Genomic DNA, 16280 nt, shown 5'->3' with positions numbered 1-16280 from the left:
TTCCTAGTACCAAAAAAAAAGGATAATATGTTAATTCTAATTGTCACATAGTAAATGGGGGCTGCACTGTGACATTTCGGGATACGAACACAATGTGCAAGATCGGATCCGGGTAACTGGCATTTCCATCGCCTGGAACATTTATCATTCCTTTGTGTTGGGGACAGTCTAACTCCCATCAGCTGTTCTGAAATATGCCATTAGTCACTGTTGAATGGGGGTGGGGACAGAGCTTTGTGGCAGAACGATCCCTTGGCATTGTTCAATCCTCAGTGCCACCAAAAAAACCCCAAAACCAAAACAAGACATATACACATCTCCCACCAGGGACCGTCCTCCTAGTGCCCAACAGACTTCGGTTCTCAGGGCGACTGATGAGCAGGCAGATTCCCCATGTCCCGCCCTCCCCCACAACCTCCGCACTATCAACGTCCCCACCAGAGTGACACATTCATTACCATCCAGGAGCCACAGTGACACATCAGTGTGGCCCGAGACCCCGTGCACCCTGGGGCTAGCTCCTGGTGTCCTGTGTTCCCTGGGTTCAGACGCGTCCAGCCTCCGTTGTCCTGCAGAAGGCCTTCGCTGCCCTGGGGTCTCCCTGCGCTTCCACCAGCTCCGCCCGCCCCCCCCCCAGCCCTGGCCACCCTGGTCCCTACCACTGTGCCCTGGGTTCGCCTTTTCTGGAATCTCACGCGGCTGGGAGGACGCAGCGTGGAGGCCGTCCAATGGGCTCCTCTCTTGGTGCTGAGCCTCCACGTCCCCCGTCTTCTGGGGCTGGAGAGCACGACCCTTTCCAGCACCGGATTCGTCATCGTCGTCTGGGTGTCCCCAGGTCTCCATGCCATCATGTAAATGCCAAGAGCAGGGTCTGGGGTCACGAGGCCAGAGGGGAGTTGGGCTAACACGGTCACAGCCTGCAGAGCAATCATAGCTAAGACGGCCGGCTCTCCAGGTGTCCCCAGCTGGGGTAAGAATGGGGTCTGGACCTGGAAGGCTGGTACTTGGCCCCTCCGAGGTCAGGAGCCCAGGGCTTGCTGGGACCCCGGGCCTCCCCTGTCTCTGCCCCTCTTTCTCTTTGCCCCAATATTCTCTTTCTTTGGGACCTGGTGACTGCTCCTGAGGCCGCAGGTCTTTAGGGCAAGTGGCCAGCAGAGACGACCGTGTCTCAAATCCCAACTCCACATCCCCGGGGCAAGTTGAGGGTCGGAGTCCATCTCTGGTCCTGTAGCCATGCCACGGGCAGGGAACGTGGCACAGACAAGACCCCGAGAGCTGACCCCAGTGGGCAGGGGCTGGGGATCACACAGACTCCCCCAGGTGTCCTGCTCACCTGCCCCAGGTAGCCACCAGCCACGGCACCGATGCCCTGGGTCCTCATCTTTTTCTTTCACCACAAGAAGGGGTAAATGCTTTGCTTGGTTCACCAAAATTGGAACAGAGAATGACCATCCACAGAGAGGCTGTCACACCTAGTGGACATTGAAAAGCCCAGGCAGAGCCAGACCACCTGTGTTCCATACGTCTTCTACCACTTTCTAGCTGTGTGACCTTGCACAGATGACCTAACCTCCTTGAACATCAGTCTCCTCATCTGTAAAACAAGGTTAGGATAGGACCTTTCCCTTTGGAGTGTTGTACCAATGGAATAAATTACCCTGTAGAACAGCGACGGATACATAGTAGGTGCTCAATAAACAGTAGCCCACACTCTCAGGAGGGAGCTGTGTGTTTTATACATTGTAACCCATTTAACCCGCCAGAGGCAGGGTGGGCTGGTCCTCCTTTGCACCTGAGAAAACTGAGTCACAGAGAGGCCACTTGCCGCGCCTGCTGCAGCTGCCCAGGAAGGTCCGACCCCTCCCCGCGTATCCTTCCTTCCCGCCTCACTGTGTGGCCCAACCCGCAACAAGTGAAAGCGACCGCAGAGTTGGCCCACGGAGCCAGAGGACTCAAAGTCATTATCCAGGGGAAAAAATGTTAATATTTACTTATAATGGGCACCATATGGTCCTCCTGGTTTTTTTATTTAACTACATCATGGCAGATGGCAGGGGTAAAGGCCATGAGCTAACGGCACTTGCCTCCTCGTTCATTTTCTTGAGATCTGGAGGAGATGAATGGGAGTGGACCTGGATGAGGAGCTGTGAGCCCTGGGGGTGGCGGAGGGCGCTTGTCCTGGGAACAGAGGGTAGTGGGCAGCTCTTGGGGTCTCCCTGGGACTGGGGCACGTGGGCTGTGATTAGGGGCCTGGAACACGTTCCCTCCGTGTGTGTGCACGTGTGTGTGCGTGTGTGTGTGCGTGTGTGCGTGTCACTGTGCAGGATCGTGGCCACAGCAATCCCGCTGTGATCTAGGTCTGTACCTACAGAAGGGTCCATTGCACACTTGCTCAGAATGATTGAAACCTGGGAACACCCTGTGTGTCTGTCCCGGGTGTCACGGAATCACAGAACTACAGCCGCCCGGGAGCAGAAGGGTGACCCCCAGAGGAGGTCATTGGTGATGGCGTCTCTCCTCAAGCTCTTTCTTCACATCTTTGTCTTGCCAAGCAGCTGCCCCAAAGGCAAGAGGACGAGGCGTCCCTTTGTAGAAGGAACCGGGGACAACCACGTGCCAGGCCAGGGTTCATTCCCAGAACCACAAAACAAGGGGCGTTGTGCGGTCCGTGGGCCTGGAGCGGTCTTTGAGGGGTGCTCCTCCACGTTTCCAAGCTTAGGAGACCCTCGGGGGACGGTGGGACTCCACGGAGAGACGCCAGGTTTAGGAGAGAGCCCAGCTGTCCTGCGGCTCCAGCTGGTGGGATGGCAGTGAGGCTCAGGGTTCCCACTTGACCCCGGGCTCCTCTTCTTTCTGGTCATGGGTCTGGCGAGGTAAGAAGCTCCCGAGCCTCAGCCTCAGCTTCCTGTCTGTGGAGTAGGTCTCCGTGCAGCTGGGCTCCGTCGGGGTCCACAGGTCCTGGGGCGCCTGCACAGTAGCCAGGCGAAGATCTCCACCTGTGACGGCCGCGTGCAGGGGCTTGGTCATAGCAGGACTTATTGATCGGGAAGGGACTTTGCAAATATTCTGCACCATTTAAGAGGAAGGAGAAGCTTGCGCAGACCCTGCTCTGTTCCGAGGTGAGCAGCAGGGGAGGGGAGGCGAACTCTCGCCCTTCCCTGAGTGGGGGAGAGAGATGGGGAGGAAGGTGTGGGTCAGGGCAGCTAGTACCCAGGGTGGCCGAGGCTAAAGGCGGCTGGGGACACTCAGGAGCCTGCGTAAAGCACACCCCCCAGTCATCCGGTCATTGGCCCCAGCTGCTTCCAAATGCTAACTCCCAACCACGCCCAGCAGGTCAGGCGCAGGGGCCCAGAGAGCATCTCCAGTGTCAGAGAAAAACTCTCAGGTAAAGGGGCATAGACACGCACCTGTTTGCTCCATGTCTGCCGGATGGGGACAGCAACACCAAGAGGCACGTTGGAAAACAAACCAATCATTATTAAGATCGTCAGAGGATGCTCATGGGGCCAACTCCGTGGCAAAGTGCCAGTAATCCCTTCAACTCGGGAGGCCGAGGCAGGAGGATCACAAGTTCCAGGCCAGCCTCAGCAAAATCAAGGTGCTAAGCAGCTCAGTGAGGCCCTGTCTCTAAATAAAATACAAAATAGGGCTGGGGATGGGGCTCCGTGGTCGAGTGCCCCTGAGTTCAATCCCTGGTACCCCCAAAAAATATTTTTAAAATAAGTAAATAAAAATGGCTGGGAATATAGTAATATATATATACACACATACAGAAAGACCTGGCAATTTCATTTCCACTCTGTTAATTCTTGTCTACAGGGTGCAGGAGAGAGGCAGGAGCTGGTCAGGAGAGGCCATTAGGAGAAGCCATTCTACCCTACATCTGCCTGTATTAACTTGTTCAGTCCTCACACCTCTTTCAGGGATAGATACTATTATTTCCCCCTTCTAGACGGGAAGCTGAGGGCCACAGGGGTGAGTCGCCATCCCCTGGAGGTTTGTGAAGAGCACTCAACAGCGGGTGAGATGCTCAGCACGTAGTAAGTGTTCAGCAAACAGTGTGTATCAGGCTGAGGCTGAGATCCCACCTCTGGCCTGGGCTCCCCGTGTCTTGGAAGTGTCCCCGATGGGTCCCCTGTGCAGCCCTCCGAAGACATCAAATCTAGCCAAACCAGGATTCCCAGCTGCAGGGCAGGGGCTCCTCTTGGTCCCCCCTGCAGGGCAGCTCCACTTGGTCTGTCTTTTTCTTGGCCACTCAACCCAGAGGCTCCTGCTGGTGCTAAAAACAGGCTGCGTTTCAGGGAGGCCCCAGCTGGGACCCAGACAGCAATGACTAAAGGCTGCGCATCCGTGGTCCATGGATTGGTCTCCCCATTCTCTTGGGCAGAGAGAGGAGAGAGAGAGAGAGAGAGAGAGAGAGAGAGAGAGACTTGAAGAAACAGAGACAGAGACACAGGACAGTCTTTGGATTCCCTGGATGATAGTGGACTGTGGAACCCCAGAGCCACCCAGCACTGAATGACATAAATCCTGCCTCCACAGAGCCCTGAATTTGCAGCCCCCCCCCCCGAGGCCGTCACCTGAGTGTGTTGGCAATGGCATGAAGCCATGGTTGTTGGTTTGAGCCCTGGGGTGGGGGGGAGCCCACTCTCCTTCTGCTCACCCCCATGCATCTTTCTCCTGGGGAGGGAAGGGGACTCTGAAAGCAGGGCGGCACAGCCCTGCTCCCTGTCCCCTGCCTTCCCCCCCCCCTGCCAGCTGCTAAGGAGCTCAGAGTCCTCTCCAAGCCCATTTGGCACCCACTTAGAGCAAAGCTGTGTCGGAATGTAAAAGAACCAGGGAGCCACCAAAGAGGCCAGACCAGAAATAGTGTCAGAGGCACAAAGCCACAGGGACCTCTGACCGCCAGCCCAAGTGCTCATGTGGCCAGCGACCCCCAGGGCTCCTCCATGTAGGCTGCAGGGGGAGAGCGGGCGGGGGCTTTCCCTGAGCATCCCCTCTGCCAAACAGCCTCCTGCCATTTTTTAGAGCTAGTTTTTTTTGGGGGGACCAGGGATTGAACTCAGGGACACTCGACCCCTGAGCCCCACCCCAGCCCTATTTTGTGTTTTATTTAGAGACAGGGCCTCACTGAGCTGCTCAGGGCCTCCCTTTTGCTGAGGCTGGCGATCCTCCTGCCTCAGCCTCCCGGGCTGCTGGGATGACGGGGTGCCACTGTGCCCAGCCTCTCTACCATTTTCTTTCAATCCTTTCAGCAATTTAATTTTTAGGGCGGGGATCCTTTGGCTCACTTGACAGCAGGGGGACCCGGGGGTCAGTGAGCAGCGGTGACTTGCCCAAGGCGCTCAGCCAGAAGGGGCCGGGTTTGAACCCAGAGCGGCTTGTGCCCCCCCCGGGGCTGAGGCTCCAGCCGAGTGTCTGCAGAAGCCAGGGTGACCCGTCCCCTCCCGGCTTCTTCTGTGGAAAGATCTGGCACGTGGGTGACGTCTGGGGACACTGGGGATGCCGCACATCTCTAGAGTGGTCCGGATGGCGGGATCCCGGTCTTTCTGAGGTGTGGGTGACGCAGGCTGGACCCCCCCCACCCCCCACCCCCCCAGCCAGGCACTGCCAGGCTCCCTGAGCTCGCTCGGCCCTTTGTCCTTCACCCAGAGAACTTTTGCTCCTCTCTGGAGACTGCTCTTCTCTCTTAAGAGCTGCCCTATCAAAGACTTCGCCCTGGGGAAGCCCTTCCGGGTCCCCCAGGCCGTTACCGACCCTCACTGCTCCAACTCCCGCCTTCCAGAGCTTTCCACAGCAGGGCCACAGCCTCCTGAGATTTGAAGCCAAAATCTGGGAATTGATGGGCAAAGGCCCTTGTCTGGACACGTGGCTCTAGTAGTCATTTTCAAAGGGGTCGAAAGAAGGCCGTGGTTGGGAAGATGGGCTTTGCAGTCGGGTGGCCCTAGATCTGCAGCCCAGTGGCCATTGCCTGCTGTGTGGCTCTGGAGGAGTGACTCAGGCTCTCTGACACTCATTCCCCAGCCACGCAAAACAGAGACAGCTCGCCCGCGTGGCATTGTGACAGGGACTCACTCGCCAGTGAAGTCCCAAGTTTTCAATTCTGAGACTAGTTCAACAAAAGTGACACTGGTGCCTTCAAATAAGCTGGAAATGACGATCCAGAGCTTACATAGATATTATATTAACTAATCTTATTACATTATGATTATTGCACTCTGATGGGATTATATTGTTGTTATTGTCATCTCTTTACATGTTCTGTAAGTTCTCACAGGTGTCTCACATCAGGGATGATGCGACCAATGGATTAAATCAGAGCACGCAGCTGTGTAGAAGAACAATTTATGGCACATATCAAGTGCTCAATAAACATTGTTGATATTCAGTGCTGCTCTCCACTAGGGTACTTGTCCTTGTCTATCTGGTATGGTTACTATTTAAATGGCCTTCGCCCTTAGTTGACTCTGGATTCCCCGAAAGCAGACTCTGAGCTACTTAGTCCTCATTCCTAGCTCACACATAGTCGGCAACCAGCAGGCATTTTTAAATGAATGGGAGGAAAGTGGATGCCTGGGTGGACAGAGATGGTGGATGTTTGGATGGATGGATGGATGGGTGGATGGGTGGATGAGTGGATGGGAGGATGGTGTGATGGATGGGAGGATGGTGTGATGGATGGGTGGATGGGTGGATGGGTTGATGGATGGGTAGATGGATGATGGATGCCTGAATAGACAGACAGAAGTATGGATGATTGGGTGGACAGACTGACTGCTCAGGGCCTGTCTTTTTTATTGTGTTGTTCACTGATCTATTCCAAATGCCTAGGAGGTGGTTGGTGCATAGGAAGTGCTCGGTACTCAGTTCCGTAGTGGACGGGCGGGCGGCCTCCAAGCCACAGTTAAACTCCCCTGCTGCTGTGTGGATCTGGAGGGGCCGTCTCGCGTCAGAGCTCCCGTCCAGTGGCCCTGACTGAGATGGGCCTCGGGCGGCCATGCTGTGATTTCCCCGAGGCCCTCTTCTGCTTTCTGATTCACACCCAGCTCCTCTTCCCGGCTGACGATCCTGAACATTGACTCCTACAGCAGCGGCCCTGGACTCTGTCCTCACTCCATCCCCGAGGGCAGCTTGCTAACCAGAGGCGCTGACCAGAGAGGTCAGGAACCTTCCTGTGGGCCAGGCTCCCCAGTGATTCAGAATCAAATGCTCCTCGGGCCATTGTCTGAGAGACCCTGAAAAAAGACGAGCTTCTGTCTGTAACTGGTAGAAGGGACAGATGGCTCGCAGCTCTGGGAACCGTCTCTGAGTTCTCAAGCGATGTCCAGATCATGTGGGGGAAAGGCAGAGGCCAAAAGCCCATGAGTAAGAGCTGGACTTTGGCATTAGAACATCTGGCTTCAAATCCCATCTCTGCCTCCATCAAGCCGTGTGACCTCAGTTTCCTCATCTGTGAACTAGGGAGACGCTCGCCCCCGTAGGACTGATGAGAAGGATGAGGAGATGCGTGCAGAAGGCTTGGCACAAAGCCGGGCACACAGTAGACACTCAATAAAAGCTGAATGAACGAATGTGTTGCTGAGTAATGCCACTGTCCCTTTCTTCTTCAGGTAGAGGAGAGGGACCTGTGGATTCCATTTCTGTCCCTAGATAGTGAAGCTGGTGAGCCAAGGGCTTTGGTCTCTCTGGCTCCCAGCCTCGGACAGTTCTGGACACATAGGACGGCTCTCCTTAAATATTTGTTGGGGGGAAAAAATGAATGAATCTGAGCAGATTCAAAATCAGCTGGGCCCAGCGGGTAGTTCATCAGGAACTGGGAAATGCCTTGGGGACCTCACCCACATATGGATGTTCATATTTGACAAAGATAGAAGAAGCGTGGGGCAGAGCACAGTCGGTCTCTGTATCTGCAGGTTCTGCAATCAGAGATCCGACCAACTATGGATGGAAAACACTCGAAAACATGATTTTGCTGTTCTGCACATGCACAGACTTATTTCTTGTCCCTTTTCTCTAAATACAGTATAAAAACTGTCTCTATAGCATTGACATTGCGTGAAGTATCAGAGCAATGTAGCAATGATTTAAAGTGTTTGAGAGGTTGTGTGCAGGTTCTCTGCCAATACGGCACCATCTTCTAGAAGGGGTTGGAGCATCTGTGGATTTGGCTATCTGTGGGGTGGGGGCTGGGTCCTGCAACCAACTCTGTCCCCGCCGAAGGATGCTCAAGACCCCCTTGGTTCTGTCTTTGGAGAGGGGCTCCTCATGCCGGGTTCTGTGCTCTTTTGCAGGTGGCTGCCCTGTGTCCCGATGCTTGACAGTTGGAGGCCCACCGGTTTCTGACCCCAGAGGGTGGACCCCGGGAGCCTGGCCCCTGGCTGGGAGATAAGGCCAGAATCCAAGCCCTGGGTGAAGTCACCCGGCTCCCACAGGCCTGAGGAGCGGAACCTCTGCCGAACTGCCACTTTCAGAGCCACTGGGGGGGAGTTCCGAGGTGAAGAACAAGATGTAGGGAGATGGGACCACCTCCCGCGCGTCCCCTGGCTTGGCCACAAGAAGCCCACCTTGACCTTGGGCCACCTCTCCCTTGGCCTAACCAAGAGCTGGACGTGTCCTGGGCCTCAGGCCTGGGCTACCCCCTTTGCAGAGGGAGGAAGACTGAGGACCCCCGGGGGTCCTGTCCCTAGGGGAAGCCCGGAAAGCCACGCCCCTGTCGCCTCCCCAGCCGCCCAGCAGCCAGTGGGTCCGGAATGCCCGCGCCATGGCCAAGCTCTGGGTCAAGGTGCAGCGCTCCTGCCGCAGGAAGCCCCTGCGCTTCCTCTCGCTCCTGGCCCTCTACCTGGCGGCCGGGAGCCTGGTCTTCCTGCACTCGGGCTTCGGGGGTCAGCCCGCCGCCTCCCAGGGCCAGGCCAGCCCCGCCGCGGGGGGCCACGAGCTGCCCTTCCTGGGCGACCTGCACCTGGGCAGGGGCTTCCGCGACGGCGAAGCGTCCAGCATCGCGCGCAGGTACGGACCCTCGTTCAAGGGCAAGGACGCCCACGAGAGAGCCAAGCTGGGCGACTACGGGGGAGCCTGGAGCCGAGCCCTCAAGGGGAGAGTCCTCCGGGAGAAGGAGGAGGAGCGAGGTAAGAGCCCCGCGCGGAGCCGGCAGGGGACGAGGGACACAACCGGAGGGTGACAGCACCCTAGCGCCATGCCCTTTAGGAAGCAGGTGTCCTAAGCTTGTAGCGACATGGTGGAGATTTCACTCTCGCCCCCACTCCGCAGAGGGAAAAAAAAAAAATGAAGCTCAGAGAGGTTAAGCAGCCTGGGCAAGTTTGCACAGCTTGTGGAGTTTGCATTTGTCCTCAGGGGACATCACTGCCCTGGGCTTGTTTCGCTGCATTTCTCAGCTGTCGCAGGAAAAGGTGGTTTACTCTGATTTTCACTGAATTCCATGGGGTTGAACCGGACACTTACAATCCTGTGCCCAGTTAATAGATGTGAAAACTGAGGCTCGAAGGAGCAGAGACGCTGGCTCTGGGCGGCAGTAGCCCTGGGGTTTAAATCAGATCTCCCTGGCCTGGACGCTTGGCTCTCTGTGATGCACCCCAAGTCCACTGGCACCTGACGGGCATGCTGGGGAGAGACCCAGCAACCCTGGCCATCCTGAGATTAACACAGACGAGGTTCCCAGAACTCAGGCTGGATGGTCAGGGGCATAAATGAAGAGGAGGGAAACCAGCCCTGGGTTCCACGGACAGTCAGCTCACAGAAAGTCCTTTCTCCCGCCAAGGCCCAGGCCAACGGCTTCTCTTCCCTGTGCCTCGGTTTTGAAATCTGTAAAATGGGGATAAAGATCCCTTCCCCCCAGGCGGTCTGAGAGTTCAGTGAGATGCCACCCGGGAAGCACCTGGCACCCCCAGGCCTGGCACCGAGTGGTTACAGATGTTCAGGGGGTGCTCCTGGGGTCTGCCTGGGGGGAGCCCTCTCACAGGTACAGGTGAGCAGGAGGAGTTGTGACTGTCCCTCCATATCTGTGGGTCCACACCTTCAGATACTGAAGGATTGCTATACGCTGCTGCTGCTGCTACTACTAATAAGCCTTTCTTGAGCAACTACTACATGCCATTAAGTTGTATTTGCTCTTCATAGCTTAGTGACTTGTGTAAATGCTTATCCCATCTTCTGGCTCATGAACACAGGTCCCTGAATCGTTGCTGTCATTCTTAGTAGCAGCTGGTCTCTACTGGACGCAGTGATGCAGGGCTTGAGCTGTAGGCAATGGAGACCCTGCCACAGGCTGAGGCGGAGGAGGGGTGCTTTACCACTGAGCTGTATTCCCAGCCCTACTTACTTATTTATTTGGGGGGCAGGGTCTCACCAAGGTCTCACTAAGTTGTTCAGGGCCTTGTTCAATTGCTGAGGCTGGCCTCGAACTTGTGATCCTCCTGCCTCAGCCTCCCAAGCTTCTGGGATTACAGTTGTGCACCACTGTGCCCAGGTTTTGTTTTGTTTTGTTTTGTTTTTGTTTTGGTATCAGTTACTGAACCCAGGAGCACTGAACCACTGAGCCACATCCCCAGACCTTTTTATTTATTTATTTTTATTTTGAAACAGGGTTTGTATTTACAGACAGGGTCTTGCTCAGTTGCTTAGGCCCTTGATAAGTTGCTGTGGCTGGCTTTGAACTCACGATCCTTCTGCCTCAGCCTCCCGAGTTACTGAGATCCACAGGCGTGTGCCATGCACGTCACCCGGCCCCACATGGCCATCTTCTTGTAAGGACCCCAGTCCTATCGGATTGGGGCTCACTGTCCTCCAGTTTGGCCTTGGGACTCAATTACATGTGCCGGGATCCTATTTCCAACAAGGCAGCATTCTGAGATACTGGGGATTAAGACTCTGACATATCTTCTTTGGGGGTGAGGAGGACCCAATTCAATCCATAACATAGTAGAATATTTTATTTTCACTTTTTCTGGGAGAAAAATCATACTTCCAAGAGCCCGAGTGACATTCAGAGCTTCCTGCAGCTTGGTCCTGGGGATTGAAGCCAGACCTGCCTGACTGCAGGACAGGGAGACGCCGCCTGTCGCAAATCCACTTACCAGGGACTGGTGAGGGGGTGCAGGTCAGTGTGTGTTCGTCTCCTGGGGACAGACGGCCCTGCTCACAGACAGCAAAGCCTTATTTTATTAAAGATGAACTGGAGCCGCAGAACAAAGTTAAGAAAGAAGGATCAGATGCCCCTCACGGGAGGCTTCCTGACGCTGGTTCTGGAAGCCTGGCCACTCCAGCAGCCGGTCACCATGGAGACGAGCTGATAGCTGGAAACTTGGCCATAGAATCCACCCTCCAGTGGCCTGGGATTTGGGGAGGGGGCCCCAGAAGAGAGCTGAAGGGGTCGGCAGAGGCCGTAAAACCCCCAGGACAGGGACAGTGGTAGGGTGGGTGGCAGCCTCTACCAGACGCCAGTGGGAAAGGCGTCCCCAGATCTGTCCCAGGACCCGTAGGAAATGGACTCATTATCCACACCCCGGCCCCCAGGGCTCTGCCGACTCATCAGGCCCTAGTACCCAGGACCCTGAGTCTGTCTGTCCCTCCCCCTGTCCACAGATAAGGAGGTGGAGGTCAGTCAAGTCTTTGTTCTGTGGGACACTTCAGCCCAGTGGAGGGAAAGGTGAGGGTGGCCCCGCACTCCAAAGTCCAGGCTGTGGGGACAGTGGCTGCATAAACACACCCTGTTTTTTCTCTGAGGGACCCAGCCTCTCCCAACCCCTCCAGGGTCATGGGAGGAATCTGCAGGTAGCGCCCCTGTCACTGCGGTCCCTGGAAGGGGATGGGCTGGGCTCGGGGGATCTGAGACCATCACTGCCGGATAAGCTCTGCCAGTTGGGTGTCGGCGCAGGTTGGTCACGCCCCGCTGATGGCAAAGGACAAAAGGCCCCCAGAACCAGCTTTAATAAAGAGGAAAATGCACTAGGCCATGTCACCAGGCTGTAGAAGGGCTCCCTGGACGCGATTTTTGTCAACTCACCACAGTCTCCTTCTGGAACGCTGCTCTCTGCCCACCCCTGTCTTGGCTGCTTGTCCTAACGCGGCTCTCTGCCCACCTGGGGACTGGCTGTTGGTAGTGCTAGACTTGCACGAGGCCAGCGTCCCGAGAGGCTTCACCCTGTAGGAATCCAGCGAGCGCCTCCTGCGCCCTTCCCTGGGCCAACACTGTGGCTGCGGGGTGGGCACTCTGAGAGGCCCTGTCCAGGTCAAGGTCTGAAAACCAGGGAGAGGGGCGTTCTGCAGGCCCAGAGCGCCCACCTCGGTCCACCCGCCATGCCACTGTGGAGGTCCGGAGGCACCCGCACTGACACACTTTTACTTCTGTGATTAGACGATACCATCCTATCTACGTGATCGCTGTCCCCCGGTAGCCAAATGCACCTGCCCGCAGCCTAAGCTGACAGCCCCCAAAGTCATGTTGCAGCTGGTGGCAGGCCCAGCCTTGGGCTTGGAAGTTGTGCAGATGACGTGGCCTCCCCTGTTCATTTAGAAAAGAGGGGGACAGAGGGAATGTCAGTAGCTGCCCATGAGAGCGTACGCCCCGTGCCCAAAGTTGAGATTCGCTTGTGAGGCCAACAGACAGAAGAGGCGTGGCGGTCAGTTTGCTCATCTGTGAAATGGGTTCGTGAGAGCGCAGATTGAACGGGACGGGGCGTGGCTCCGTCCACGTGGTCCAGCGTGGCCCATACAGTGGGCCCCGCGGGGAGGCGCGCTCTGACGCATGCGCATCTGGTGATGAAGCCCCTCTCCCCTGTCTCTCCCTCTCTTTGCTTTCTCCTCTCTCTCCCCGGGCTTTTTGTCCTCCTGCCTACCGCACTGTGCACCCTGGACACTCATCCTCTAGTGAACCACTGGACACGCCCACCCAGTGCCCCCGCCCAGCTGGGGGGCGTGGCATCCCTGCTGGAGTCCAGGGGCTGCGAGCCCAGCCAGGAGAGAGGGGCTCAGCACAAAGGCAGGGGGCGGGGCCTCCAGAGCGGCCACTGTCTGGTGTCCCTGCTTCCTCTAAAGATGGACTGTCCTCAGCCCAGCAGATCAGCAGATCGCCTCTGTCTCATGAAAGAAATCCTAGGGGATGGCGGCGCGTCTCCTGCAGCGCTGGGAAATGCTGCTCTTGGCAGGGGAGCGGCAAGGGGCCTGACAGTCCATTGTGACAGGATGGCGTCCTCAGATAGACCTGCTCCTCACGACAAGACAGGGGAGGGGAGGGCGCACGGTGTAGACTGGACAGCATTCTCAGCAGGGAAAGGGGTCAAGGGGTCCTTAGCATTTCCCTTGGTCTTTCCCACCGGCTGGATCCACGGTCCCGCCTCCAGGTGCGTCTGAGCGCAGCGGTGGGGAGAGCTGGTGTGGGTGCCCCGGACCTGACTGAGGAGGCTTTGTTCAGGCAGGACACCTTTCTGGGCCTCTAATAAGAGCGTGAGGACCATGGTGCTTCCCGCTACCCATGGGGCATTGAAAAGATCCCCTCATTCAAGAAGCAAGAAGTTCAGAACGTGGGCTCTGAAGCCAGACTGCTTGGGTCCAATTCCGGCTTCCTATGTACAAGCTCTGTTACTTTGGGCAAAGACTTACCCTCTCTGGGCTTTGGTGTCCTGTTCTGTATAGAATGGGAATAATATTCTCATGAGATTATTTTAAAGATCCAATGAAGACAATGTGCATGAACCACTTACCAAAGCGCATATCCAAATAATAATAATAACAGTAATTTTGAAGAAATAATGGGGCCGGGTGCAGTGGTGCAGCCTCTAATCCCAGCAGCTCAAGAGGCTAAGGCAGGAGGATCATGGGTTCTAAGCCAGCCTCAGCAACCTAGTAAACCCTAAGCAACTTAGCAGGATGCTGTCTCTAAATAAAATATAAAAAAAAGAGTTTGGGATGTGGCTCAGTGGTTAAGAGCCCCTGGGTTCAAAAAAAAAAAATTTTAAAAAAAGGAAAAGAGTTTATATAAACTGTAAAGTCCTGCCCTTTGTGCATGAGAGTTCACTGTTTGCCATGAAGTACAGGAAAGTGTTTAAGAAAACTAAGTGCATGGTTTATAGCTAGATGGTTATTTTATATAGTTTGGAATTGTCCTTTGGATGGGAGAATTCACCTTGACCCACCATAGAGACAAACTGTAAAGTTCCTTACACAACACTGTGAATGGCCCGTTACTGAATCCATTTACCTGAACGTTGCGCCTCTGACATGCAGGACCATGGGGGAGACAATTCCACACACATTCCTCTAGACCTCCCTGGGCTGTTAGTTTCATGCCCACCCTAAAGAAGCGTCTTGCGATGGCCCAAAGGGATTGTTTAGCCCATAGAGCTGCTTAGTAGGGCCTCATCCAGGGTGGCTCGGGGATGGCCTTGGCTTGGGTTTCTGGGTGCCCCAATGTCACCAGGAGACCCAGGGGCTCTGCTGCATCTCCCTGCTGTCCCCTGCTGGCCTCCAGGACCGCGGCCCCTCCTGGACCAGGTTCCACCGAGGCCCGGGAGGAAGGAATCGGTCCCCAACACCCAGCCAGGCCACCGTGCCAGCCAGCCTGAGGCTCCTCCTGTCCCCACATCTGACTTCTCTCCTTTCCCCCGAAGCCAAGTACATCGGCTGCTACCTGGACGACACCCAGAGCCGCGCCCTGAGGGGCGTGTCCTTCTTCGACTACAAGAAGATGACAGTCTTCCGTTGCCAGGACAACTGCGCCGAACGGTAGGTCCCCGCGTCCCCAGATCCACCTGTTGGGGTCCCTCCCTTCTTCCTCCTGCTGTGCCAGAGTGGGGGGGGGGTGAGCACAGAGGGCGGCTTGCAGGCGAGCGTGTGCGCATGCGTGTACTAGCAGACTGTCCAGAGGTGGCCGCGGGTGTGATGTGAGCCCAGGAGCCAGTGCCTGGTGTGCAGAGTGGGGCTGGCTGGCGACACTGGGGAGCGCAGTGGTGGCGCCTGATGATCTTCTAGTAGAGGTCGCGGGCTGGAGCCGCGCACCGTGGCCAGGTAGCCGATGGCACTGCCCACACACGCACTGAGGTGACGGCGCACAGGGGTGAGGACTGGGTGGGCGTGTGCACGTGCGCACTATACACACGGAGCTCGTGAGAAGGGGGAGGCGAGGGCTTGGGAATGGGGGTATCTGGCCTCTCTCCCAAGGAGAAACACTCAGCTCTTCAGACAGGATCCCCAACCCAGGAACAAGGGGATAGAATGAGTTTGATTAGAGTGGGCACCGAGGGGCCAGGAGCAGTGGCCCATAACTGTTATCCCAGCCACTAGGGAGGCTGAGGCAGGAGGATCACAAGTTGGAGGCCCCCTCAGCAATTTAGCAAGACACCGTCTCAAAACAATAAATAAAGAGGGCTGGGAATGTGGGTCTGTGGTAAAGTGCCCCTGGTTCAATCCCTGTACAAAAAAGAATGTGCATTGGGGGGAGAGAGAGTTGACTTGGATGGGTACACCAGGGGTTGAACTCAGGGGCACTGGGCCACTGAGCCCTATCCCCAGCCCTATTTTGTACTTTATTTAGAGACAGCACCTCTCTAAGTTGCTAAGCACCCCACTTTTGCTGAGGCTGGCTTTGGACTCGCCATCCTCCTGCCTCAGCCTTCTGAGCTACTGAGGTGACAGGCGTGCACCTCCTTACCTTTTTAAGAGCAGATAAGTCCATGTATGACCAGTAAACAGGGTCAGGACCCTGGGGTGCCATGGGCTTCATCTTTTCCCCTGTCTCCTGGGACCCTTAGCCTTGGGTGGCACACAAGGTGACCTTGAATCCGCTCACTGCCACATTTCATCCAGCTGACTGATGGTCACAAGCTCCGCTGGCCACATACTAATGCAGAAATGGGTAGCCAGGGAGGGACTCTCGCTTCAGTCCCTGACTAGGACACACTGTCCCCTTTATAATGAGCTGCCTGAGAAGCCCACCATTAAAGTCACAAGCCCGGGACCCTGTCCAGCTTGGGAAGGGCCACGGGATCAAGGATGTGGATTTGCTAATTTATTTGCCAATCTGTGGGGAGATGGGGGTGGTTCCCCAGAGCCCCTGGCCCCGGGAGCTCCCAGCCTAGACGGGGGACAGACGAGTACACGGGGCAACCTGTGAGCTAGGGTTGCAACGTGTCACCGCGGGAGCTGGATAGCAGAGAGGCCCTGCCACCCAGAGGTCCGGAGAGGCCGCTCGGGGGTGACAGCCAAGGAGCCCTGGGGCCGCTGTGGGAATTCCGCTCAGCTCAGGGAGCATCTGCTGGCTGTGCACACGA

The 16280-nt window shown here is 56.2% G+C and overlaps 1 protein-coding gene across 2 annotated transcripts in view; it reads left to right on the top strand.

Annotated features, from left to right (window-relative positions):
• The window catches only part of Wscd2 (WSC domain containing 2), an 80770-nt gene that overhangs the window by 32878 nt on the left and 31612 nt on the right, over positions 1-16280 (top strand). For both annotated transcript variants that reach the window (XM_058585557.1, XM_046464319.2), the window contains exons 2-3: positions 8292-9125; positions 14622-14736. In XM_058585557.1, the coding sequence (XP_058441540.1) occupies positions 8762-9125; positions 14622-14736 (479 nt within the window). In that variant the 5' untranslated portion in view covers positions 8292-8761. The remainder of the gene's footprint in view (positions 1-8291; positions 9126-14621; positions 14737-16280) is intronic.

The sequence above is a fragment of the Marmota monax genome, unplaced genomic scaffold, assembly GCF_021218885.2.
Source record: "Marmota monax isolate L192 unplaced genomic scaffold, Marmota_monax_Labrador192_F-V1.1 WCK01_AAM20220418_F8-fsc00269, whole genome shotgun sequence".
Lineage (NCBI taxonomy): Eukaryota > Metazoa > Chordata > Mammalia > Rodentia > Sciuridae > Marmota > Marmota monax.
This window is presented reverse-complemented; position numbering and strand designations above follow the sequence as displayed.